The following is a 27,376-nucleotide window of genomic DNA, read 5'->3' on the forward strand; positions in this document are numbered from 1 at the left end:
TAGACAAGCCTGACTGGCCATCTTTGTAAACAGTTGAAGGGGCTAGATGCATCTTTGTGTTGACTCATACTGCTTGTGAAATTGTCTGACTACTTGATAAAGGGAAATGTTTATCTAATGCACAGAAGAAACAAACTTGAGAAAAATACATTGATATATTTCAGCTACATAAATAGTAGCTGATGTTTTAAAAGCTCTGAGTGGATGGACTTTTTTGAACAGCTGTTCTCTTTATAAATGCTACATAAAGTTATTAGGAGACTTAGTTATATAAATTTAACCTGATTTGAAGAAAAGGAAGAACAAACCATATGAACAGTTTGCGTTATTTGCGTGCATCATCATGTATTGCTGCAGAAAGCTATTTAATGAATGGTTGTAGAATTGTGTAGCATTCTATTAAGGCATTTATTGTCAGGAGTCTTTCTTTATCTCATGTCATCTCTAGTCTCAGTTTTAATTGAACAACATATACCAGATTGAGAGAAGTGAGCGCTGTAGTATATTTAGTATTTGCGAAATTGTAGAATTTTGCCTGTTTCATTTTCAGCCAGTATGAACTTCTGTATCAAAGATCCAAACATATGGGATTTTTGATCTACTGCAAGTGTCAGATGTGACCATTTCTGGAACTTGGAAGTCTTATAATGTGTATTTGTATGTTTCTCTGGTTATGCACAGCTGGACATGCACGTTTTGACAGTGATATTCAATGCAGTCTGCAGTATGGGCAGTGAAATGTTTGCAGTTGGTTTGATATAGATGGGGGAATGGATAATGATAGCATTCAGCTTGCTCTGTTAACTTTTTATTAAAATTATACTTAATGTGATATTTTTATGCAACTGACTTTGATTTGTTTGTTTTTAGATAAGAGAGAGGGAGGAACGGCGCAGACAAGAGAGAGAGGAGAAGGAACGCTATGAAGCCAAGTTAGAAGCAGAAATGAGGAATTACAACCCCTGGGGAAAAGGTGGTGGTGGTGCTCCCCTCAGAGATGCAAAAGGAAATCTGATAAGTATGTTTGCCAAAATTATGGCTTGTCTTTTCAAGATGGATGTTTTCTTGCTTTTGCAAGGGCTCTATTCAGATATGCTGTTCCTTGTTTTGTAACACTGGTAGCGCTTTATTGACAAATAGATGTACTTGTTTCAAGTAGATGCGCTCTAGGAATATTTAAGTGAGTAATTATTTTGATTTCTGTAGAATTGTTCAATGAGTACAATTTGAACAAAATGGGAAACGCAGGGTATGTCAACTATAAGTGAAGACACAATGCAATAGTAAAGGGAGAAGGGGGAAAACAAGCTGTTAGAATCAACTGCAACACAAATGTGCTAAAGTCTTTTGTGAAGACTTTTATTTAAACATTTTCCAGGAACAGCGTTTTTAATTGTTTTTCTTTTTTCAAGCAATTTCTAAGCTTAGAAAGCTCTGCTTGTGACATGGAATATGAAAGCATATTCGAATAAATATGTAAAGCTAAGTGGGATGTTTAAATGTCCTGAAGTAACACTGCTTGTAAATGGCTATATAAATAGCAGTCAGCAGTAGTGTTTTTTTTCCAAGTGCTGTTTTATACAAGATGGTAGTAGTGAGCTGGGAGATAGCTATGATGTGGGCAATTTGTTCATCTGTCTCTCCAGTAAATCAGAGATAGATGTAAGATTAAAACTCAAATTCCTGATCCTGGTTCCTAGTGAACACTACAGGAATATTTTCTCTAAAATAAAAATAGTACTCAATAGGCAGAATTAGATATGTATATTTAAAAAATCTTGGCCTGTGCTAGCTCTCTTCATTCTTGCCTTTAGCATCTGAGTGAGCAAGCCTTACAATTTTATAACTATTGATTTCTAATTGGAAAAAATGTCTTCTTACTGGAATATGAAGTTGAGTTCTAATTAGATTTTTAAAATATGTCTTCTGGTAATAAAATATGAGACTTTTCAAAGCATGGAACACTTACTGGATAGCAGTTTATATAGAGACAATTAGTTTCAGTTTCATGACACCTGAGTTGACATATAGCTAAACTCAGAGTGTAGTTTGAGGGTAGGGGGTAAAGTTTAAATGCTTTTTGAAGATTGTGTACCCAAATAATAAGTTTAGAAGCTTGTGTTGAGGATCCAAGCTTGTGTTTATCCCCAGAGCAGACAGAGGTGTTCACACTAACTAACTTTAGGCACTACATTTAAGTGTTTGGCTACTTTTCTCAGGCTTTACGATGGTGTGAGTAGAGTGGGTCAAAGGAAAATGTAGCTAGTGGTGTTCCCCAGGGTCAGTACTGGGTCCAGTCTTGTTCAATGTACTCATCAGTGACCTGGATGAAGGGACAGAGTGTACCCTCAGCAAGTTTGCTGACGATACAAAAGTGGGAGGAGTGGCTGACACACCAGCAGGCTGTGCTGCCATTCAACGAGACCTGGACAGGCTGGAGAGCTGGGCGGGGAGGAACCTAATGAGGTTCAATAAGGACAAGTGTAGGGTCCTGCACCTGGGGAGGAATAACCCCATGCACCAGTACAGGTTAGGGGCTGACCTGCTGGAGAGCAGCTCTATGGAGAAGGACCTGGGAATCCTGGTAGACATAAGTTACCCGTGAGCCAGCAATGTGCTCTTGTGACCAAGAAGGCCAATGGTATCCTGGGGTGCACTAAGAAGAGTGTGGCCAGCAGGTTGAGGGAGGTTCTCCTCCCCGTCTACTCTGCCCTGGTGAGGCCACATCTGGAGCACTATGTCCAGTTCTGGGCCCCCCAATTCAAGAGGGACAGGGAACTACTGAAGAGAGTCCAGCAGAGGGCTACCAAGGTGATGAGGGGACTGGAGCATCTCTCCTATGAGGAAAGGCTGAGAGACCTGGGTCTGCTTAGCCTGGAGAAGAGAAGACTGAGAGGGGACCTTATCAATGCTTATAAATATCTGAAGGGTGGGTGTCAAGAGGATGGAGCCAGGCTCTTTTCCATGGTGCCCAGTGACAGGACAAGGGGCAATGGGCACAAGCTGGAGCACGGGAATTTCCACCTGAACATGAGGAAAAACTTCTTTACTCCGAGAGTGACAGAGCACTGGAACAGGCTGCCCAGGGGGTTGTGGAGTCCCCTTTCCTGGAGATATTCAAAACTTGCCTGGACATGGTCTTGTGTAACCTGCTTTATGTGAACCTGCTTTATGTGAACCTGCTTTATGTGAACCTGCTTTAGCAGGGGGATTGGACTAGATGATCTCCGGAGGTCCCTTCCAACCCCTACCATTCTGTGATTCTGTAGGTCTCTCATATTAGCCTGAGCTCTGCATGTACCTGCTGAGAAGCTTATCTCTGTCAGTAAATGAGGAACCAAGAGAAAGAAGTTTCTTAGCCTGTTTTCATGAATTACACATGTAAAGTTTTTTTTCCCACCATAGTTTAGCAGCATGATGGATAAGCTGAGTCAAATGTTGTGAAACATAATGTGCTGGTTTTGCCATGCATCTTTTTTTATGCAGTGTGAGTAGTCTTTTGATCATCTTGAAAATGTCTGTAAATAGCTTTTGAGACTCCGATGTATGCAAAGGCTGTTTTAGAGAGGGATGTAATTTAAAGTTCTTGGAATCTGTGTGCTTAAATGACTACAGTAATTAATAGTTATCAGAAACACTATTTAAAAAGATAATCTGAAAACTGTGTAGTACTCTTTTTTGTTTTGAAACAAGCCTTCTAGTTATAGTATGGTGAGTTCTTCAAAATGAGCTGAAAGTAATGTCTTTGATCAGGATTTTTATGGTAACTGAGGCACGCTGTAAATCTTGGTGAAAATGTTGCAGACATTGTTTTGCTCCCATACAGAAATCTGCACCTGGGTTATTAGTAAAGGCGTGAAGAGCAAAATACACTTTAATGGTTTAATTGTGCTTATTGCCCTTAATAGTAATCAAATAGAGATTCAGTACTTAAAATACCAATACTAAGCTCAAAACTATTTTGCAGCTTTAAGGAAATAGAAGAAGGGGTGGTTTGTAAATACATGCTTGTCAACACAGACTTGTCAGTCATTTTTGTCTTTGAGCTCTTTATCTTTCAATTTCATAGCATTTTTGGGTGAGGGGAGGTTTTCTGTGAAGAATCACTCCTGGCAACAGAAAACCAGCAAAATAAATCTTTTAATCAGTGAATTACAAATGACTAGTATTTCACCTATAGCTTCTATATTCTTGTCTTTACTTAAATTTTTTAGTCCCATAGTTGATATGCCCAGGAAGAGTGGAGTCTGCTCAAAAATCCCTTTATTTTTGAGAATCTATGGTGAATGTGCTTTTTATGAGAATAAAATATTTTAAACAGTTATTTCCCCTTTTGTTTAGCGGACTTGAATATGATGCACAAGCAAAATGAAGATGCCTATCATAATCCAGAGGCAAGACTATATGAAGATAAAAGGGCTGTTGTAGCTGTTGACCTAAGTTTGGCCTCGCCAAGACCTGAGAACACAGAAGCATCTACAAATAAAATAGCAGGTTTTTAAGAATACTGTATTACAGCTCTAATTATTTTTAGGTCGTAGTGATCAAAATTCTCTAGTTTCTTTACTCCTTTCTAGTAGTCCTATGGTAGTGTTAGTGCTCTCTACCTGTGAAATCAGTATGATGCTTCTTTCCCAAACTTCATTGCTGTCACTGTGTGCAATGAACATATATTTTCTTATCTGTCTTGTCAGTAATGATAACTAATAACTGGTTTAGCACAGAACAGTCAGGATCATTATAGTGGTTTTCCAGGGTCAATGTTAACTAATCATATCTTTGAACGTATTTGTTTTACCTTTAAATGACAGCAAAATACAATTGTATAGTAGGAGAGAAAATGGAATAAAAGGAGGAGAAGGGTCTGCAGATGTATGATTTACAGGTTAAGATGAAATTGGTACAGTAACTAGGTTAACAGGTTCTAAAAAGTTACAGGCAAATTGAGTACATATCCAGCCCTGTCCACTGCCTCCAAGTTTTAGGGATTTTATTTTCTTGTCCTATTTAAAATCTAATGCATCATTCTCTTATGTTTTGTGACACATCTAATGAGAGCGCTGTGGTACTCCGGAGCCATCACTAGTCAGGGATGGGCAAAGGCCAGGATCGACAGTGATCTCCTCAAGTCAGCTTTGATGCTGCTTTTCTTTCTCCTGTCTGAACTGTTGCGCTTCTGTATAAAGAAGTTAGATGATGTTTCGGGTATAGATCTACTTCCCCAGATTCCGATTCAGTGTCCTGACCGCTGGCTGTAGAGTCAATATTTTTGTTGTTCCTTCTGGCCCTCCTGTTGCTCTTTCTTTCTAATACAGTGTATATTTAATGATTTAGTAAGAAGTGAAACACATGAGGCCAATATAGTAATAATGCAGAATTGCAAAGAGCCCCCTGGTTAGATCACTTTGGGATCGGGAGGTGGTGCAGGATAGTAACTGGTAGACAGTAAGTTCATTCCTTGCTACTTTCCGTGGTAGCTTGTCTGTCCTGTGTCCATGCCTTTTAAGGGATGTATAAACTTTATTCTGCTTTTTTGCATGGAATATGTCTGCGTGAAGTAAATCCATCCTGAAAGAGCCACATGTAAATTTAGTTATATTTTGGAAGGATTCAAACAGTGATTCCATGTAAGGAAAAATAGTACTAAGCTCAAAGTGTACTACTTGGTTATGCAAGCATGTGCTCCTGAGGCTAGACTGTCGCAGTAAGCATGTGCATTCCTATGGGAAAAAGTCTGTGTGTTATTTCTGCTTTCATCTGACATGGGTGGTACATCACCATATAGGGAGATGTGAGGGGGGACACATTACAACAGCTACAGCTGTGTTTGTCTCATCTCAGTGGAGCTGTGGCATTTGCACATCCTTGAGCACTGTCCTTTGGAGCAAACATGATACGAAGAACATGCTGTGTCAGCTGAAAAGTTAACACAACTTACTCTACTTTTCCTTTACTTACTTTCTTTCCCCTCTGCTTCCTGTAGGGATCCTCTTTTGCAAAACTTGTTTATGTGGTATCTGAGTTAATCCTCCTATCTAGAGCTTTTGGGACTGTATGGTTATGACACATTTGTAACTCAGAGCTAAAGGAGACCTGACACTTTGAACTTCATAGTACAGAAGACACCTTATACTGGCAGAATTAAATTTTCTGACTGCTTAGAAATTTTATTTGCCAGTTTTGGGCTTTGTTTTTTGTAGCATCCATGGCTATTTTACCTAAATATGTATTCTGTTAGCATGTTTTGTTTTTAAAGAGTGAATAAACCTAAGGAACTGAACTACATGTGCTTCAGAATAATTTTAAGCAGTAAAGTTATGAGATGGAAAGTCTTTGCTATTCTAATTAACTTACAGGTAACATTTTAAGATACTAAAGTCCTGATTGGACAGTAGAATGTCTGGCTTTTATAGGTGTTATTTTGTAAAAAGACAACTCACTTGGACGTTATTAATTGAGCAGTTAAAACCTGATGGTATTCTAGGCAGACTACATAAGAACTTTTGCTATTGTTTTCAGCTATAGCCTTGAGTTATGGCTGTCATAAAATACCTTTTGAAACAAATGTCTCTGATTCCTGCTTCTTTACTCTGGCTTACTGTCTTAAATTTGCATTGATTTTTACCTGGAACTTTCTCCCCACCCCTTAGGTTTTACATTTGCACAGACCTCTCCTTTTGCTCGAGGTAATGTGTTTGGTGAACCACCATCTCCACAGCATCTTAAGCGACAAGAGTCGTACAAGAACTTTCTTCGTCTACAGGTGAATGCACACACCAGTTATCATCTGGTTAAATATGTTTTAAAAAGAGGGATTGCAGTCAAAGTAAATCATCACTGCTGACCAAAGACCGTATCCAATCATAGTCAATTCTGTGCACAAGAGGTGTACTGAGAGCTCTACGCTACTGAGTCTCTCTGATTTTGCCTTGCGTAAGAAATGCTTATAAAAGCGATGCTATTAATAATTGGCTTCGTTAATCTAGATTTTTGTCTTTCTTTTTTGTTTTGAAATACAGGTCTTTAAATAAGCATTGAGTTCTCGAACTGTACAAGTTTGTGTACATAAATATGTAAAGCAACAAAGATATTTGCCCTTGGAAATCTATGTGATACAAATGCATGTTCATCAAAATAATCAATGAGACAATAATAGTGTAGTTATTTATTAACGGGTATAATTGTGGCAGATCAAGGATTTTTCCATGTATAGTGCTGTCAAAAAGAATAAAGAATGGGGGGACCTTTGGCTTCAGTTGGTCAGCACTGTGTCTGAAAATATTATAATGGTGGAAAGGAAAAAGATAGTTGCTATGTCTTTTTTGTTTTGGTTTCCCGTCTTCCGTTATTTAATCAGTGAAGACAAGTGTTATTCCAGCACATTTGGAGTAGAGTGTTAGGAAATATTCAGGTTTTATTAGTAGTATTTATAATTAGTTCTGTAGGTATTGTCAAAGTCCATAGAAGCTCATGGTGGTGAATGTTGTTCATCAGATTATTGCTGGCCATTGACAGTTGAAATTTTCTTTGCTGTATTTTCTAGATTGAAGAAAAGAGATGTAGGGAAGAAGCAGAGAGAGAAAAACTCAGAATGGAAGAAGAAAAAGAAGAAAAACGACTGGCTGAACAGAGGATGAGAATTCAAAAAGCATATGAAGATGAACAAGAAGAGAAAAGAAAGAAAGAGGAGGAGGTATAGTATTTTGATACCTTGATTTTTTTTTTTCCCATCCTAAACTAACCCTTTGTAATATTTGTCCTCTAAATTAAGAAGGTAAACTGAGAAGTGTCCTGTGAATTGGTCTTTGTTTTTAAAAGAATCTACATTAGACAGAGGAGAAGTAGAAAATTGTATGAACTAGCACATTCTTCTCACTCTTTATGGTATGCTACCACTTGAAGTGCTGTTAATTCTTTTAGGAAAAATTGTATCATTTTATAATTGACAGTGGTGGTCTCCTTTATAGAAGAAATTGTTTGTGAGGGCAACAAAAAGCTTTGTTAAACTGGTGAATTTAAAAACAAAACAAAACTTTTTTTTGTTAGCCTTTTAAATCTAGTTCTTGTGGAATTATTTGTATTCTGAATGTAGCTATACAGGAAGATTTTGTAAAGTTTTTTTTTTAATTGGTCAGGATGTAGCTTTGAAGTAAGAATACTACTTGTTTTCGAAGAATGCCAAGCCAATCTAATATATTTCATGGAGGTAAACTTGTGATTTCGTTCAAACCCAAAAGCTTTATTTATCAGGCTTGGAAAATTGAATGAATTTGCATAATTTAGAATCTCATAAATAATTGTAGGAAAAGGACACAAGGCCATCAGGGATGGGGAAAAAAAAAATCTTTCAGTACCTTGCAGGATTGTGAAAGATCAGTTCAGAATCAGTAGAACTTCAAGATTTCTGAGACAGAACACTTAGCTTATATTCTAAATTCGCTTCTCTAGTATGAGCAGGTTAGTTGGATGAGTCTTGTCTTCTAGATAGTAGAGCTGGTCTAGTATGGAGTAGGAAGCAAACTAGTATCATAGCTTTTCACAGACACAAGACTAAAATTCAGACTGCATGATAATTTTCCCTGTGGGCTTGTGATAGTGGTGTGTGTGTGCAGTATGTTTTGTTTGAATTTGAATTTTTGGAAACGACTCCTACAGTTTAGCCTTAACTGGCAGCAGATCTGGGCACACAAACTGGTGTTTATGGAAGTTATTAGGAATTCTGTTAAATGATCTTAGCAGAACCGGGACTGCAGGTGTTTAATATTTGCATGGCATAGTTTTTAATTTGAATGTTTGAAGTCAGCCTAATGAAATATGCTTTTTGTTTCATACTAATTACTTTGATGTGTAATTTCAACTTCTCAAAGACAAAGCAAAGCTTTAATCATGTGGAGTGTTTCTCATGTACTAATGATGTTTATGTTACAGCGAAGATTGAAAAGTAAAGAAATAATTCGATTAGATGAAGAGAGGCAAAAAGAGGCAGAGAAAAGAAGAAAAGAAAAAGAAAAGGAAAAGCAAGATGAACAACTTAGACAATATTCTGAGAAAGAAAAGATGAAAGAGGAAAAGATGGTATGCTTCAGTGACTTTCTAAGATGGAAATACTTCTTCCTAACTTTAAAAAAATAACTGGATTTTAAAGAAAGTGCATGATTTCTTAGACCTTTGCTGTCAGCGTTGTTCCCTCTTAGTTTATCAAGCTACGGTGTACTTGGCGCACACCCAGAGAACAGCTGGCTGAAAAATCAGACATGCTACAGTGGAAACTTATCTTGCTGATCAAATTAGCGTTAAAAAATAGTAAAAACAAGATGAATAAGCGCAAGCTGCACTCTACAGTGGTTTTTTTATAGCTGCTGTGAAGTACTGTGGCTTGCTTTTGCTCAGGTCCAAATACAAATAAAAATAAAGTTATGTAATTTAGAGAACTGGAGGACTGTTCATCTTTAGCAATGAAGTTCTTTGCAATTTAGGTATTTTCCTTTGACCGGGATGACATAAGAAGACCATCATGTAGAATTCTGGTGGACAAAATCTGAGTAAATTACAGAACTGTTTCTCTTCTAGAAATTTCTACATGTAATTTCTCTAAAATGGACACATACAATGGCAGTGCCTAGGGGAAAAAAAGATATGTAACTTAACCATAAATTAGAAAAACCTACATCCTAGAAAAAAAGTATTAAAATTACTATAGGTAGAAAATAAAATCACACGAAATAATTTTGGCAATAATTTCATGCAGTTAAGAGTAGAAAGCAAATTAAATACAAAAATAAGTGAATTAAGATAAGTGAATGAAAAATATTAGCCAAGCTTTTCCTGTCCAAAATAATACTTTATTCAGAACCTATAGGAATGTAATTTGTCTTGCTTTCCTCCTTGCAGTTTTCAAGGCAGCCTTCTCCTATCATTCCTGCTCTTCAGAACAAATCAGTAAGAAAAGAAGAAAGGATTCCTTCTGCGGAGAGTCATATATCTTACTATACACAAGTATGGTTTTTATAGTCAACATTTACTGATATAAGACAATGCAGTGTATGAAATCCTACCAGCTTTATAATGTTTGCCAGTTATTACTGGAATACCACAGATAACTGGAGACAGTCTTTATGTTAGCCAGTCTTGTGGGTCTGAAATTTAATGCTCAATTTTATTCAAAGTATTGAAGAAATTTTGTTGGGGCATGCTATTTTAATTTTTTTTTCTGCGTGCACATTTGCTGAGATGAGCACCTCATTTTTGGGTGTAGATACTCTGTCCAGCTTACCAAGGGTCTAGCAATCTCAAGGATAATGGTAGGATGTCTCACATCTAATCTAGCAACTCATTGTGTTCACTCAGAGAAGAACTTAGCTCAGGCGTGAAGTTTAATGTTGATTCCTAGCTACAGACATCATTATTTTATCATTATGTGTTTGAAGGTACAAAAAGATTATAACTCCTAATACACTTCCCTTTCTTATTTGCATCATGAATGAGTCACAGTAGTGGTCCTGAGTGCATTCATTTCTTTCACTTGATTTAATGTTCCCTGGGACAATTTTTTTGAAAAAAAAATTTCTGCTGTGAAGAGTAGCTTAAATAATTGTCTATGATATTGGGAGTCTCAGGCTCTGACTTTTTGTTGGAATCGCTGGAATTTTTAATCTCTGACTTCTTATTGGAAATGTTTGTTGTTTTTTTTTTTACCAACTGTCTATATGAATTGGACTAAAAAATTTAAAAAATCAATTTGTCACAAAACTGATAATTTGGCAAAATACTTTTTAGTGCAATTTCAGAAAATGTTGTACGTAAGACTTTAAACCTTATTTAAAACTGTTGCTTTCCCAAAATGTTAAGAGTGCTCTGGAGGAAGGTCAGTTTATTTCTGTGTCTTTGCAGTACTTGGTATCGTTTTGTCTAGATCTTCGAATAGTGCATTATAGGTATTACCGTAGTAATTTGGATTATGCATTTAAAGATCAGATTTAAAAAAACCTTAGGCATTAACAACCTGTAAGGTTACTATTCTGTCTTCCAGTAGAATGATAGTTCATGTAAATTGGACACAAAATGAGGAAATAAAATGTACTAGTGTCTGCTACATTGTCTTCCTTTGACATATTAACATTTCATGTTCTTTATGATCACTAGGATCCTCCACAACCAAGGATTCCTTCTCCACCTGTCCCTGCTAGAAGAAATCAGTTGCGTGCATTTGGTAGGTATTGTCTTTACTGCAAGCTCACAAAATTGTTCTCAGTTACAGTTCCCTTTCTTGCCTGCAACGGAATAGTCTCACAAAATTTTCACTTCTGTGTGGCTGTTCTCTCTTCTTAGTATTATCAGTGTATTAGTATGGTATGTCTGACGTATTAATACACAATAAAAAATGCATTTCTTATGTGTCGTCTTCAGGAATTTTTTTTTCTAAAAACTCTGATAATGGAATAGTCTGCATGGGAGGTGCTGAATCTTTCAGTCAGAACAGTGGTGACCACTGTGACCAGCACATTACAAAATGGGAGAGTTTTGGATTGGCTGAGTGGTGGATTAGGCTAACAATGTGTAGAGCATTGCAGTCCTAACTTGTAATTAATTCTAGTTTCCTTTGTCACGCTGCCTAATCCTCTGCTCATTCCTCTTAAATTTCACTGATGGTTTTAAAATTCAGACATACTGGGAGCATCTTGGCAATATGTGGGTGGAAAGCACTATTTTTCTTCTGATTCTTTTTTACAAGTATAAAAGAAGCAACACGTGGAATGTAACAGTAAATAATGTCCTACAAATGCTACCCCCGCGCAGTCAGTACCTGAGCTCATTCTGGGGAGATGGGCTCTTCCCCTAAGTGGAAGGCAGAGTGGTTCTCAATGCAGCTCTTTGAAGTCAATTGACTCAGACATGTCATGAGAGAAACAGACACATAAATTAAATCTTGTGTTTGAGAATTTAATCTAGTAAAACTTCTTTGCTTGCTAGGTTCTGGACTCAGATTAAAAGTCAGTAAAATATCAAATTATTAAGCGTCTTATTTGGAAAATAAGGAATTTATGAAACTGTTTTAGCTTGTGGAGGAATGCTGTCCTGACCACAAAAAACAAGCTTAGACACAAAATAGGTCTAAAAAGTCAACGTAAGCACATACTAAAAATAAGCGTTGAGGTTAGAATGCTTGAACCTTAAGAGAGACTGTGCTGAGCAGACATCCCACTTCTGAGTCAGGAAAGAGAAATGAAGTTGTGTGCTTACTGATACCACCTCAATTCCTGTCGTCTGCCTCTGGAACTCTGAGGACTGTGTAGATCTGCAAATTTCAAAATAAGGCTACGTACTGGCAGTGTCCACTTTATGGTACTTCATAGCTCTTCCTTTTTTAAATACAACAGAACTTTTTCATTGAAGTTTGTATGCTTTTTGTTGTTCAGGTGATCTGGTTCTTGTGCTGTCTCAAAGTACAAGCTCTGACCTAATTTCTAGTGTATGAAATGCTGAGATTCATGTGCTTGTATAGTCCTTGTTTTAATTAACAGTTCATTATCTTTTTTTTACCTTACATTTATGAGGTAGGCAGAAAAGTGCCTCTGACACTCTATTTTTGAATTTATTTGTGTTAAATTCCAGAGGAAAGAAAGAATGTGATAAATGAATTATCAGAGATGAGGAAACAGCTTCGTAGTGAAGAGAGGCGACTGCAGGAACAGTTGCTAAATGTGGTCAGTGATGATGATGTACCAATTACACGGTAAGAATTTAATCTTCAGTTTTAAAAGTTAGATTTTGCATGGGAGCTCAAAGCTGCTGTGTATTAGTAGCTAGTATTAGTTGGCTAATATACATGAGTGAAATGAAAATACAAAAATAGAACTTGTATATAATGTTTTCTTAATTTTTTCTAATGTATATGATTTTTTTCCAAGAATCTTGCTGAAGTTTAGTGTAAGAATGGCTCTACCGGTAAGACTGGAAGTTGCAATATTGTGTTTTGGAGAGTGGTCCAAAACAGATGTCTAAGAGTTTTATCTCATTACCTTTTACAAGGAGTCCCATGGAAAAGGTGAGGGGTGATGGGTACAAGTTACTCCTGAAGAGATTCCAATTGGACACGAGGAAAATTTTTTGCAGTGAGAACAGTTAGCCACTGGAATAATTTCCCTAGGGAAGTGGTGGATTCCCCAGCATTGGACACTTTTAAGATTCAGACGGACAGGGTGCTGGGCCCTCTTGTCTAGACCATGCTTTTGCCAAGAAAGTTTGGACCAGAGGATCCTTGAGGTCCCTTCCAACCTGGTATTCTGTGATTCTATGATAATTTGTGCTTGTAAACTGCAGTATTACTGCTGATGAGTATGCTTATGAATAGCACAGTGCTGTGGTTGTACTTTCTTTCTTACTGAAAATCATACCCTTTTTATTTTAAAAATTTGGTTTACCTCCATAATGTATTTGTTAATCATACCAATTAGTTCGAAAAGACTCATCAGATCATCAGTCTTAGTTCCACCTCATAAAGTATGAGGGGTTTTTTTGATTAAGTAGATTGTCCATTTTTATAACACAATATGCAGTGTCATTGTTTTCAAATTTATTTTCCGTTTCAGTAGCTTTGTTTAAGCATGAAAGATGTGAGCTTTATCAATATTTTGTTTCCATCCAACTCATTAATATTACAGTGTTAAATTATATTCTGCTTGTTTTACAAACTTTTCAAGTGGGAGGAGAGAGAAGAATCCAAAGGACATATTTGAGATGGCCAGGCTTCGTCTGCAGGCTCCAGTAAGGCAGCCTTCATCAAAGGAGTCACAAGATCCTGTCAAGATACAGAATATCTGGGATTTTAATGAACTTAAATACAAAGGCAGGTAGATCTTCTTGTTATTGGTGGCGAAAGGTAGTGAAATGTCTGTTTTCCTCCATCTTCCATGCCACGCAGGATTTAAAGACGACAATAAAAACCAGCCTCTTTACAGCTGCTGCCCAACCACAGCACACCCTGTCGACAGCATTTTGTATCTGTGTATATCTCTGTGTGGCCATTTCTACAAGTGCACACAATTCATGGCACTGTAATGCTGGGTTATCGCTCGGAGCACTCATCTAGCTTCCAGTCCTTGCTGCTTAAAATTCTTAAACTTCCTGTGCATTTGCTATTAAGATGCTACCGAAAGTAGAGTGGATTTGATTTTTTTTTTTTTTAACCCACCGACAAAATACAATTCTGTGTAACTTTCTGTTTTTCCTTTACCAGGAAAAATATTTTTAGCATATTAAAATTGTAAAGTCATTGCTGAAGTGGCTCATCCTCTTGGTCATTGTCATAATTATTTTTAATATTTTTATGACTTTGTATCTGTAGCTAGTTCTTTAAAAATGTTTTTCAGAAATGTTAGTTTAGGGAAAAATTTAAATTTCATATCTCTGCTGTAGATTCTGAAACACGTATGGGCTTGAGGCACATGTATCCCGATCCTCCAAAAGATGACCAAACTCTAGAGATTCAACAGCAGGCGCTGTTGAGGGAGCAGCAGAAGAAACTTGACAGAATGAGAATGAGGAGAGAAATAGAAGGTAAGGAATGAACAATCTGAGCTAGTGTACTTGATTTTTATTTGGTTTGTATTTGATAAGAATTAAAACCCACCAGCTCTAGTTTTACTTCTTTCAAGTTCAAGTACAAAACAGTAAAACATCAGGATGCTGAAATTCTATCATAATGTAAAGCATAAACAAATTGACTGCTCTTTTTTTTAATTACTGGGACTGTTTCTCTTTGGTTCCCTGAAAGTAATTTAGCTAGTGCTTCATAATTCAGAAAAATGCAAGGGAAAAGTAGTTTGGTTACTGTTTCTTAAAGAAAACTACAGAACAGTAAAACTCTTCAGCTGATTTGTGATAAAAGCATTAGCAGGCAAGTTCCTTGTGGCATTTCTTCAGTCCTCACTGAGGAAGTAGATGGCTTTGGCTGTGAATTGGTTAAATTGCAGCTGGTGTGTCTTCATCTTGATCTCTTATTAATGGATTAAATGTCTTTTATTTCCATAGTCTTGAGTTGACTATTTCAAAGTTTCAGAAATCTGTATCCATAAACAGGCTTTGCTTTAGAAACCACATGTAAGATAACATAGCCAGTTTGAGAATGAAAATGTTGCTTGCATCGCTTAATAGAGATCATACTAACGTAGTAAAATATTTTAGCTGCATATTGCAAAGCAGTGAAAAGTAAATGTAATGCCCCTTTTTTGCATGCTGCACTTAACTCCAAATGTGGCGTTCATTCAGATATCTTTTATGAACCGTTATGAAAGAGCAGTATCTCAAGTTATTTTAGGTATTATTTAAAAATATCATGAGAGTTGCTTCCACCTTTCCAAAAAGTTACAGTTGCAAATATACAAATTAACTCAGTTTTTTAGTACCAGATACAAATTTCTCAGAAAAGTGTTTGTCTCTGTAATTCAGACTGGCCTAGCTAAATTTTTTAAGAAAAAGTAACTGTATTTCTGTGGTGGGTTAGCCTTGGCTAGCAGCCAGACTCCCATCCAGTTGCTTGCCTGCTTGTGTCCCCCCATTCATGCCCCTTGGTGAGACAGTAGGGGAAAGAGGAAGAAGAAAGGTTATTGGCTGAGGTATAGACAGGGAGTTTGCTTACCAATTGCTGTTGCGGGCAAAACAGACTCGATTTGGCGAAAAGCAGCCTAATTATTATCAATTTAAATAAATAATTACTGATTTTGAGTAGTGGGCAACAAAGACAAACATTGAAACCACACCTTTTCTGCTCCTTCCCTGTGCCCAGCTGCTTTACTCTGACACCCCTGCTCCCGTTCCTTGGTACCACCTCAGGTTGTGCTCAGTTGCTTTGATGCAATAAATGGTATCAGGCCAGGATGGGAGGGAATTATGGTCAGTCCACAGCAGGTTCTGTCTGCTGCTCCTGTCGTCTTGCTCCTTTCCATCTGTTCCACCATGGTTTGCTCCAGAGGCTGCAGGGGAATCGCTGCTCTGGCACCTGTAGCGCCTCTTCCCCCTCCTTCTCTGACCTTGGTGTCTGCAGGGTTGCTTCTCACACTTTTGTCCTCACTCCTCACTGCCATGCTTTGTTTTGCCCTTTCTTAAGTAGTTTTCACAGAGGTACCGCAAGTTTGACTGGTGGGCTCTGCTGTGTCCTGCAGTGGGTCTGTTGTGGTACCAGTTGTGCCTGGCACAGGACAGCCCCTGGCATCTTCTCACTGCAGCCCCTTCCTTGCCACAGACACCCAGTACAATTTCAGATTGCTCCTTAGACGACTTCTAGCCTTAGAGATGAGGTGAAAGTTTAGCATAAAAAATCCAAACACGTATGAAAGGAAAATAGTTGCACCTTTCCATACTGCTTTAGAAAAACAGGATGTCTTTTTTTACCACTGGTTGTGCTTTGAGGCTTGTTTGTATTACCTGTTAATAGACCCATATGTGAGTAACATCAGCAAAGTTGATATCAAGATGTGAAGGGTGACAGTTACTTGCAGGGTGTTTTGTTTGGTATCCTGCTGAGTGTTAAAGATGATTCCTATTCCATGTTGGACAGGTGTGCTGGTGTTCAAGCAATGTGTGCAATATTGCTTATGGATAACATAACATCGGAGTTGCAAATAAGCACATCTGTACCACTTCTGTGTTAATTACAAGCTCTTGAATATAAGTGAGTGCCTAAATGGAATGTGAGGTTGATGGAAAAGGTGAAAAATAATTCGCTATCTTCAGCTGAGATCTGTGTGGGGTTTGGTTTTGTTTTTCTGCCATTAGAATATTTTTTTTTTTTTAATCAGCCAGTCTGAGAAGGCTTTAATTTAGTGTTGTCTGGAGAGGAACCTTCATCATCTAGAAAGCATATTTGCCTTTTTCATTGATTTTTAAGGCCAAGCAGTCATTTTAGACATATGCTAGTGCTAAATAGATAATGCAGGCTTACATGGTGACACCTAAAGAGGCATTTCGTTGGACAATTTAGGTTAGTTGGTAGACAAGCAGCTGATTTTTAAAACAGTTTTCCACTGATGCTTATAGAGGATCCTTAAGCGGCTTTTCCTCTCTTTCTCCCTCCTACTGCTTTACAACATAATTTAACTCTATAGTCTGTCACTGTGTACTGAGCAAGAGAGTTAATTAGTTGCCATATATCTCTCTCTTTCCAGTTTATTTTCGTCAGTGGCAGGTTCATCATCTTCCCCTCACTGAAAATAGATAGGTTGTTTTTATTGACTGATTTAACGCAAAAGAAAAATGAATTAAAGCAATATGTATTTTTGGACTGTGGACAAAATGTTGTATTATAGGCTGTTGTGGCAAAGGCTAACCTGTTTGCCCACACTATATGTAAGTGTTCTTTACCTTACATGCTTTATATACTGTTTAAAATATATCTGATATTGTTTTTCTTTCTTCTTTTTCCCCTCTTTATATAAAAGAGAAGTATGTGAACCATTAGTGGAACAATAACCTGAGAAATTTGGGTTGGACTAGATGGCCTTTAAAGGCGCCTTCCAACCCAAACTATTCTGTGATTCTATGAAATTAATGATGTTTTAAAGTGTCCCAAATTTTTTTTAATGCTTGCGGTGTCCCTGCAAGTAAGGCATTCTTTTGCAGACTTATGGATGATTGTTATTTTGGGGGATAGGAGGGAAAGGCACAGGAGCAGGTTTGATGTGGTTGTGCTGTGGTGCGGGGCTCTTCTTGACTGGAGTAGCACATTGGGAACAGGCTTGCTGTCACTCCAGGAGAGTGACAGCCCATGGGCTGTGTTTTTTAATGCTAGACAGAGTGTCAGCATGTAGCTAGTTTGCTAGACAGAGATGCAAGAAATAAAAAATGCCTTCAAATAAAATATTTAATAAGATGAACCAAATAAGAAGCAAAACTTCAGTTTTGCTTCTTTGTATTTCCAGCTTGCATGAGGTCAATCATTAGATTAAGGATGGTTCTGTGCTCTCAGGAGCTGAGGTTTTATCCTTAGTCAGGTACTTTCCTCTGTGAAATGATTGTTGTCTAGTTCAACCTCTCTTTGAAAGGTGCAAACACCATGTGCTCAGCATGTTGAGTGTACGTTCACTCTTGGGGCTTTCTGCAGTCTCCTGCTCTGATTGTTACACTCTGATAGAAGCCAAGAGAACTGATCTCGTCTAATGCAGTTTGTGACACAGTGTACTTCTTGCTAGTCAGATTGGTTGTTGAGATGTCCCACCTAGGGGAGAACATCATTAGTCTTGAGTTCTGTTGATAAAAATATGACTGTTTAGCTACTCAAAATGCCTATTCCTGGGAAGCAGATATCTGGAATATAGAATAAGTGTTTTTTGAGTATCCATGAGCTTTAACCACAAAACTGTTGTAGTGTTTAGCTTCACTATAAAGGAGACTCCTGACTCCCTTGGTCTAGCTCTTGATAGACCACTAAAAATAATGGCAAAATACAAACTGGAGTCAGGAAATACGTGGTTCAGGTGATCCCTCATTATGGAAGAAATAATTCATCTTTGGTTCTCTAATTTTTGAAATTTGATACAGTATTGGTTTGTTTTTCTACTTGGTTCATAGCAAGTTTAAACAAAAACTGATAAATTAGAGAGATTTCTCTCCATTATCGGGTTTTTTGTGTCCTAGCTGTGAAGTTCAGATGGAACTTAAAATTAGCACTAGCAATGATGGGGATGTTGAATACAATTAACTTTCCTTTTTTTTTTTTAATTCACAGGTTTTTTTAATATAAGAAAAATCTGATGTATAAAATTTAATATGTGAAGGTGATGGCAAGAAAATTAAAACACAAATGCTAGGTGTCTTGGTTTGAAAGACAGGTGTCTGTGGAGGAAGGCAGGAGCCTCCCTTGAAATGGAAAGTGCAACCCCCTTCCCTCCAAATTATTATAATTTTGAAATTAACGGGCCTTCAGGCAAAGGTATGGGGAATAGGAATAACAGTTCTTTACTAATATATATATATATATATATATATATAAAAAAACACAAGGCAGGGAAAAAACAAACAACCCACTGGTTTACACTGACAGAGTCAGAAATACAACCTGACACCCTGTTAGGGTGGCAGTAGCAGTCCGATCAGATGCTGGCTGCAGTCCTCCTGAAGCGATGGATGTAGTGCTGTGGAAGCAGCAATCAGGTAAAAGAGTCTGGTCTTCCTCCGAAGGTCCAGCGGTAGGTAGGTAGCTCTTGTCCTCTGGAACTCCAGTGGGGGTAAAAGCTCCTCTGGGAATCCAGTGGAAGAAGGCTGCTAGGGTGTTCAAAATCTCCGTTTTTATTTAGCATGGACTGCTTGTCTCCTTCCCCCCCCTCCCCCGGGCGGAGCATCTCACCATGGGATGGGGAGTCGTGAGGCAGTTCCTTGATGGGCCATTAACAGGAGATAGCCCAGGAGCGAGTTATCTATGGGTCAGGCGATAAGGCATTGTTGTGCCCAGTAACAGGAGATAGTCCAGAGGGGGGAGGCAGGGAGCACCGCCCCACCTGGTCTCAACAGCTCATGAAGATGGTAATAGAATATTTTTTTTTTCCTTTTGGCACATTTTACACTGTAACCCAGGACACTAGGGAAGGAAGGATAATCCTTATTATAGCAAGGTGGCCATCAACTTTGAGTTCTTGGGTACACTTTGGAAAGTAGGTTTCTGTTTAAAATATTTTTCATCTGAAGTTACTTGGTGTGTTTTCTCAGTACCGTGTTCCAGTTGCATTAGGATTCAGCAGTGAGCAGAACATATAATGAAGAAAACCTGTCTTGCTAGCTGTGTGACTGTTTAAGATGCAGTAATTCAAATAATAAAGGTCCTAAGGTATCAACAAACAGAACGTAAGAGGGTAAAAGAGAGAAACTAAGTTTTCATGCAGCAACCTTTTGTGCTCTAATGTGTGCTTTGATGGCTTAACCCATGCTGCCTTCCCACAAATTGATGGTTTTTAGGTTACTCGTTCAACACTTGGAGGACATGACCTTTCTCTAATAAGTGTTTACAATATTGTTGTAAACAGCACAAAAGTAGTTCTGACTGTTGCAGTGTAGAGAACTTTTTTTCAGAATTCAGCACGATTTAATGCTATTTTAGCATTTCATAAAGTGCGATTATATCTTCTTAAAAAGAATAATGGTTTTCAGTAGCCACAAAAATGGTTATGTTTCCTTTTACTGGAAACCAAATCAGGTTTTGAACAAGATGGGAAACGGCTGATTTTTATTAGCAATAAACGATATAGTTCTAGTGTGAAAAGTGTTTGCTCTTTGGGAAAGACTGGTGAATCCAGCCTTTAAGAAGGGCTCGCACATGCTCAACATTCTTAGAAGTAGTATACTACTGAGTTTGATTTCTCTGATGCTACTTAAATTGACATCAGGAGAATAACATTGCATTCAAATGTTTTAAAAATATTCATTACAGTGTGTGTAATTTTAAAGAAGTAATGCGTAGTGTCTTCAGTTTTGTAAAAATATGCTGATAAAACTTTTAATACGTTTAGTACTAACTGCTTTATGTCAATGCTGTTGTTTTGTCCTTTGTGTGGTTTTTGTTGATCAAGATGATTCTGCTTCTGGCGGTAACACACAAACCATGGGACTGGTAAGAATAAAACTTTTTTTTTAAATATATTGCTTTGCCTTTTTCAAGTGTGAGAAAAACTATGTCTTTCACAGATTTGGGGAAAGGAATTACACTTAAGTAACAAGACAGCAAGCTTATTTACTGTTCTTGCTTGTCAATACAATGACTAACAGCTGCTTCAAACTTGATATATGCGTTGTTTATCGTTATATATAGAGACAGTTTGATTCTTTAACTCCCTTCTTTTTATATTCATTGGTACTTATTCATATGATGTTAGATTGCTGCTGGGTGTGGAAATTAGTAGAAAAAGCCAAGCCAGAAGGAGTTGCTCTGAACATGGTGGCTTAAGTGATGCACATGCCAGTTAATAATTAGATTTGTTCTCTCAAACTGGACGTTTATTTTCTGACTTGGTGAAAAGAGTGAAATAAAGTGCTATCAAATTGGAATTCTGCACTAACGCAAATTACAGAATAACAGGGTTCAGTTGTGTCTCGTGGGAATGTAAACAGTACAAAATGGAAGACTGGGCAAGACCAAAGCCATTAGCCTCAAGGATAATATTGTAACGATTTTTATTAAAGAAAAATCGCCTTAGTGCGTTTTATAGCTGTAATTTATTGCCTGAAATTCTTCTTTTGTGCAATGCTTTGTAGCTAAAAAAAAAAAATAATCTGTTTTCTCTTGTTCTATTTCCTCTGATAGTTTCTACTGCTTTGATTTCAGAGTAGTTTTCAACATAAATTATTTCATAGTAGAATTTCTGTAACGAGTGGTTGCAACTGCAGTGGTCTATAACTCCTACTCCTAGTACTTGTTATTACTATGAAGGAATTTGTTATTCTAGTGCTTTAATATCAAAGATTGTATGTGGTAGGATAAGTGAAATGTAAGGAATCATTCTTTGTTTAATACTTAATATGAACCTTAGGTGCAAAGCTGACTTCTAGTACTGACTCCTCTGAAACAGAGTGATGAGGATCTATTTTGTGATGGACAAGTCTGTGTTACACAAATTGCCACAACGCTTGCCATGTGTAGGCAATTTCAGCAAATGGGATTAGTACAGAAAAGTAAAAAAAAAAAAAAACAAAAAAACAAAAAACAAAAACCACAAAACCCTAATGCTTAGAGAACATGAGTTGTTTAAAGAGGTATGGGTTTTTTTATAGCCATAAAGTAAGGAATAGTGCAGAACACTGTAGAGGTGCTGTTTGCTTTGTAAGTTTGGCAGTTAACTTACGTTAATTATCATTTGGCCCCATATCGAGGCATCTGAATTTGCATGTCTTCTGTTTCACTTTTGTAGTTCAGGAATGAATCTAATGAATTCTTGAAAAATTCACTGTTGGAATCGGATAGCGCTTTTATTGGTGAGTTTATACCTCCCTTTAACTGTGTTATGAATGCACAAACATGTCATTTAATTTAATGATGTGTCTCTAAAATGATTATTCCTGTTTTAAAAGTTGCAGTGGGTGTAGCTATGGTGATTGTTTTAAAGTATCAGAAAATTATACATCCAAATTAAAATACAGATCTTTATGGAATTGTACTGCAATAAATTTGTGTAGGTCACACCTAAAATTAATGATGCTGCTCACTTGCCTTGTACTACTTCACGTCTTTTCATGAGGAAGTATCTTTCTGTGCTCATTGTGCTCTGGGACGTTAACCTTGTCCAGGAGCTTTTTTGGACATCATCTCAGCTTTGGATAAGGAAAAGCTAATATTTGTGCAGCAAATGTGTTACAATGGTAGAATACGCAATGCTTGTCTACTGTTCTGCAGCAAATGAAATAATTCATTAGCAATCACAGCTTACAATTATGAGCTGTCCATAGTGAGATATAAAAGCTTTGGGCAGCCAATGTTTCTTTTCATTTTTATTCTTTTGTTTTACAGGCATGCTTGATTTTAAGTATGGTTATGTGGGTATAAAATAGTGATTCATTCTAAATTACTGACTTTGTTGCTGTTCATACATTACTTCATTTCACATAACTTGCAACATCATACTTGTAGACATTGTCCGTTCTTCATCACATGAGTAGATGACTTTTTAGTTTTCTAAAGATTTTTGTATAGAGGACTGTCTCACATTGTCTTATATCTCTTTATTCAACCTTTATATGCATGTATGGAAAAGTGCTGTTTCAGATGTGTTTTGTTTCCAGTCACTAGAAATAATAAGGCTAGAAATTATCTTCTGGTTCTTTAAAAAACCCAACCAGCTCAGACCTCTACATGTTATTTTCAGGCGGTACCTTGGGAATGGGAAATAATCTTACAAGGTTGTATTCCTTGCTGTAGGGGAGATCATAGAATCATAGAATGGCTTAGGTTGGAAGGGACCCTAGAGATCATCTAATCCAACCTCCTGCCATGGGCAGGGGCACCTCTCAACTAGACCAGGTTGCTCAAGGCCTCATCTAACCCAGCCTTGAACACCTCCAGGGAGGGGGCATCCACAACCTCTCCAGGCAATCTATTCCAGAGTCTCACCACCCTTGTACTGAAGAACTTCTTCCTAGGATCTAGTCTAAACCTACTCTCCTTCAGTTTAAAACCATTTCCTCTTGTCCTGTCACTGGACACTCTTGTAAAAAGTCCCTCACCAGCCTTCATGTAGGTTTCCTTCAGGAATTAGAAGGCAGCTATAAGGTCCCCCCGGAGTCTTCTCCAGGCTGAATGATTCCAATGCCCTCAGCATATCCTCATAGCAGAGATGCTCCGGCCCCTGGATCATCTTTGTGGCCCTCCTCTGGACTTGTTCCAACAGATCTATGTCCCATATTATGGTGAGGACACCAGAACTGGAAGCAGTATTCGAAGTGGGCTCTCACAAGAGCACAGTAAAGGGGGAGAATCACCTCTCTTGATCTGCTGGCCAGTAGCTTCCTGCAAATGCTTTTTAAAGAAACTAGCTATGTTTCTGTATGCTGACCGTCATTATCTCTGGCTTTGATTATAAGCAGAATTTTTCATTTGAAGTGTATTCAAGCTTCTGTTAAAATGCAAGTCCTGGAGTACAGGATAGAACCTGGCACCAGGAAGGGCACAGGATGGGGCTTTCCAGCTTGTTCAATTAATTTGGTACTCTCTGTCATCTGCTATGCATTCTTCTTCAGGTTAGGAAATACTATTTATTAGTTACAGCTCAAACAATGAAAGGATGCTGTAGGAGAGCCCATCAGATAAATTTCCACACCATGCCTTCCGTGAGCTATCGCCTTTCATCTGCTCTGAATCTGCTGCCTGTGTAATGGGGCGTGCCTTGGGTTTAGTCACCACTTTCTCAAGGTTCTTGCTATTTATAATCCTCTCTCCTATTTCCTCCTTCTCCCTATCCAGCTGGTTCTGGCAGCTTAGGTGATGGAGTTAACTTGTGATACTATTCATCCCCTCTTTTTTTTTTTTTTCTTTTTTTTCTTTTTTCCCCAGAGCATTTGTGGCTGGGGTGAAAATCATGTTCCCAGTACTGAGCTGTAGGCACTAACTAGAACCTTGTTACCCTTTACATTATCAGGGCGTTAGGAATACCTATTCATATTCAGAATTTTAATCCGGTGACTTCCATCCCTGAAACGAAAAAATAAAAACTCTCATTATCTCATTGTGCTGCTCACATTGTCTGAGGGTCATTTGTGAAATAATTGTGGTGTGTATTAACAATGTGTTTCATTTCCTAAGAAGAGCATAATACCACCCGCCGGTTTGGGTGTTTTTTTTGGCATGGCTTTAAAATCTAATTAAATTTTGTACTAGATGTCAGCATTACAAATGAATTTGTCTTTATCTCCTAGGGCTCAGAAATCTGAGGCAGTTAGGAATAAAGAGGTTTATCAATTTCTTTTTCTCTTTCTTTGCCTCACTTGAAACCCTAGAATTCAGTAGTGTTAATGCAGGGATTTGAAAGCATGTCTGCATAGCAGTGTCTGAATGATAGATAAAGAAACAGGTGAAACACCAAGAGTACAAATAAATTGTTCTTTAGCATGTATTTTTCTTCTGTTGTGATCATATCATTAAACCATTTTTTGTCTTCTGAGTAATAGCACTATTTTGAATGTAATGAAGTTCAACTGATCGTGTAACTAAAACACTGATAAGTGGATTGTTAGCCATGTACCATTCAAAATTATGCTTTGATTTTTTTTTTTTTTACTTGAAATATTTGTGGTGAGAGCATGAGTACCTTTGGTGAAACTGGGGGAGGGAAAAGAGGAGGGAAATAAAATTTTTGTTTCTGGGGAAAAAACAATTGGTAATATGAAAGAATTTTTAAAAATATCTGTCTTTGTTTCTCTGAATTTCCTTGTTATCAATCAATTTTATTTTTCAAACCAAATTTCAGTTTTCAACCAAAATAATTGTTACTTTTGAAATTCCATTTGAAGAGCTTTGAAACTCCTGAATGATATAAAATATTTCATTAAAATTTATTTTCAAATTGCTAGGAAATGAAAATCCCACTCTTTCCACAGTTGTGGTTTATTGTTAATGTCACAGTATGTCATTTCAGGCAAGTGCTGCAGAGTTGTTCAGCACTCTGTGTGTTTTGTGTGTGTGTATGTACATATTTACCTTTTTTATTTTTATTTTTTTTAATTTTTTTTTTACTTAATGTGTCATACTAGACTTAAGAGCCTTTACAGAAGGTGACTCCATTGTCACAGAGTGTAATTTGTGGTAATGGATTCTGTACTGGTTTTGTTAAGCAGAGTCCTTTATTTTTCTGGGGAGCTCTGTTCTTGGAGGGAGTGAACTACAACCCAGAGCCCACTGTGAGCACCAAGCAGCGACAAAGCCAGACACCAGCCCCCAAGCAGTGGTTATTTGGCCTGGAGAGAAAAAAAGTCTCTCTTTGAAACAGTTTGTATGTGAAGTAGTTTCCAGAATCTGCAAAGAAAGGGGAAACAGACAAAACAAGTGGGAAGCAGAGACATCACTTCAGGGTTCTTTTATATTATGAAAATAGATCAAACTCTCCCCACTGTAATGTGATAGAGATATGATCCAAAATTTATGTAGTTATTTATATTGGTGTGGACAGATTCTGACACTTTATTACATGAAGAGGCTGAGATAGGACTAAGGATATGTGATTAAGGCATGGATTATGTTACCATATTCCATGTAACATATTTACATACATAATTTATTATGTGATTGTATCTTTTTAGATATCCAATTTGCCTAGTGTTGTGTCTTTCAAGTAGAGATACTGTACTCATTTGAGTACTAGTTTTCTTTAAAGGTCTAGGTCTAAACAAGAGAAGATGAGGTAAGGTGGGTTTGCAGGGTATGAAATGCCTACATAAGAGAGATAATGATTTATATCTCAAGCTATTCCTTGCCTTTGCTTGAAGTTTGTCTCTTGCTGCTGTTGTGGTATCTTGTTCTTTTGTCTGCATCTGGATTATCCCTCACTTCATGCAATATGTCCTCATGAATACATTCCTTTGATTCCTGTGATTAAATCAAGTACAACATACTGGCTTGTTTCAAAACGTAAGGTTTGAACGCTGTCTATTATTTTGATTTCTTTGAAAACTATTTCACCTTTTTTTTCCAGGTGCTAATGGGGAAACGTTTCCTGCCTTAGGAGAAGTTAACTTGTCACCACAGCTTCCACTTTCTGCAAGGGAGAGAAGACGAATAAAGCAGAAAGCTTTGGAATGTGCTGTATGTACGATAACCAGACTGGCTTAAATGTTAGATCTGTGGTCCTCCTTCACATCAGACAGTTCCTGTGGTTCTTTAGGGGCTACATGATATGGATACTCAGAGTGTGCATGTATTTTTTTCCCTTTTAAAAAGGATGCTACTTAACTGAAGGATTTGTGCATTTCTGGATTCTCTGCAGGAGGATGTTCCACCAGATCCGATGGTGTTGCTGCAGCCTGACAGCTTTTCTTTGCACTCGGACTTTAGCTTCGATGTTGATCATTTGAAAGGCAAGAATGAAGAACGATTGCACAGACTGACTGAGCTCCAGCAGAAATCTGCTTACTTAGGTATGCTCTGTGTAGTAGAGATGATGCCGTGAATACTAAGTAGTTACAATAATTAAAGGAACAAATATTAATAGGCTGCCTGTAGTTGAACAGTGAGCAGCTGTCTTAGACATAGGAAGGAGCTCATCTAGAGCTCTGTAGCTGGTGAGAGGTTCCCCAGCAAACTTCAATGCAGCTTTTTAGAGTAAGTTTGCAGGAGGGTGATAGGAAAAGATGCTCTAATTCCTGTCTGATCAGCCACTCCTACATGTCCAGTCTTTACCACTTCTAGTACTGCAGCGTATCACTGCCTGCAGTACGATGTGGATATCCAGCTGCATAGCTGAAACGCTAGTGGGAAGAAATTAACATCCTGACCAATTAATGTTGATGGGGTGCCTGTGTGAGCTGATTGGCATTCCAAGGAATTGGATGCCTGTGGTCCAACCAGCATGAAGATATGCTAAAAAACTGCCTGTAAGGAAGTCCTTCAGTTTCTAGTTAATTTGAATTCTCTGTTGGTTTGTTAACATACACGATCAATCAGTATTTGAGGCTGATGCTGATTCTCTTTCATTGTACACGTGCTTGAATTATGTGTTGTGACCATACAATACACCAGATGCTGGGGATTATCTCTGAGCTTCTCCATAGGCTGCTTGCCTGGTGTAGATCCACTTTGTGTATGAGGTACCAATTATGGCAACCATTAATGGCCTTTAATTTCTCACACGGATTATGACCCAGTTTATACACTTTGTGCTAATGATTCTTTCATATGAGTTTGAAATCTCCC

At 37.7% G+C, this 27,376-nt stretch overlaps 1 protein-coding gene across 3 annotated transcripts in view; it reads left to right on the forward strand.

Annotated features, from left to right (window-relative positions):
- CSPP1 (centrosome and spindle pole associated protein 1) overlaps window positions 1-27,376 on the forward strand; it is a 61,962-nt gene that overhangs the window by 28,733 nt on the left and 5,853 nt on the right. The window contains exons 17-30 of one of the 3 annotated variants that reach the window (XM_086465146.1): window positions 871-1,018; window positions 4,342-4,494; window positions 6,651-6,763; window positions 7,544-7,693; window positions 8,929-9,075; window positions 9,892-9,996; window positions 11,143-11,209; window positions 12,613-12,733; window positions 13,662-13,846; window positions 14,416-14,556; window positions 20,556-20,596; window positions 21,891-21,954; window positions 26,160-26,269; window positions 26,451-26,601. In XM_086465146.1, the coding sequence (XP_086321272.1) occupies window positions 871-1,018; window positions 4,342-4,494; window positions 6,651-6,763; window positions 7,544-7,693; window positions 8,929-9,075; window positions 9,892-9,996; window positions 11,143-11,209; window positions 12,613-12,733; window positions 13,662-13,846; window positions 14,416-14,556; window positions 20,556-20,596; window positions 21,891-21,954; window positions 26,160-26,269; window positions 26,451-26,601 (1,696 nt within the window). Of the gene's footprint in view, window positions 1-870; window positions 1,019-4,341; window positions 4,495-6,650; window positions 6,764-7,543; window positions 7,694-8,928; window positions 9,076-9,891; window positions 9,997-11,142; window positions 11,210-12,612; window positions 12,734-13,661; window positions 13,847-14,415; window positions 14,557-20,538; window positions 20,597-21,890; window positions 21,955-26,159; window positions 26,270-26,450; window positions 26,602-27,376 lie in introns of all 3 variants that reach the window. The other 2 variants (XM_086465147.1, XM_086465148.1) reach the window with 2 other exon arrangements.

This window comes from Leptosomus discolor, chromosome 5, assembly GCF_034619465.1.
Source record: "Leptosomus discolor isolate bLepDis1 chromosome 5, bLepDis1.hap2, whole genome shotgun sequence".
NCBI lineage: Eukaryota > Metazoa > Chordata > Aves > Leptosomiformes > Leptosomidae > Leptosomus > Leptosomus discolor.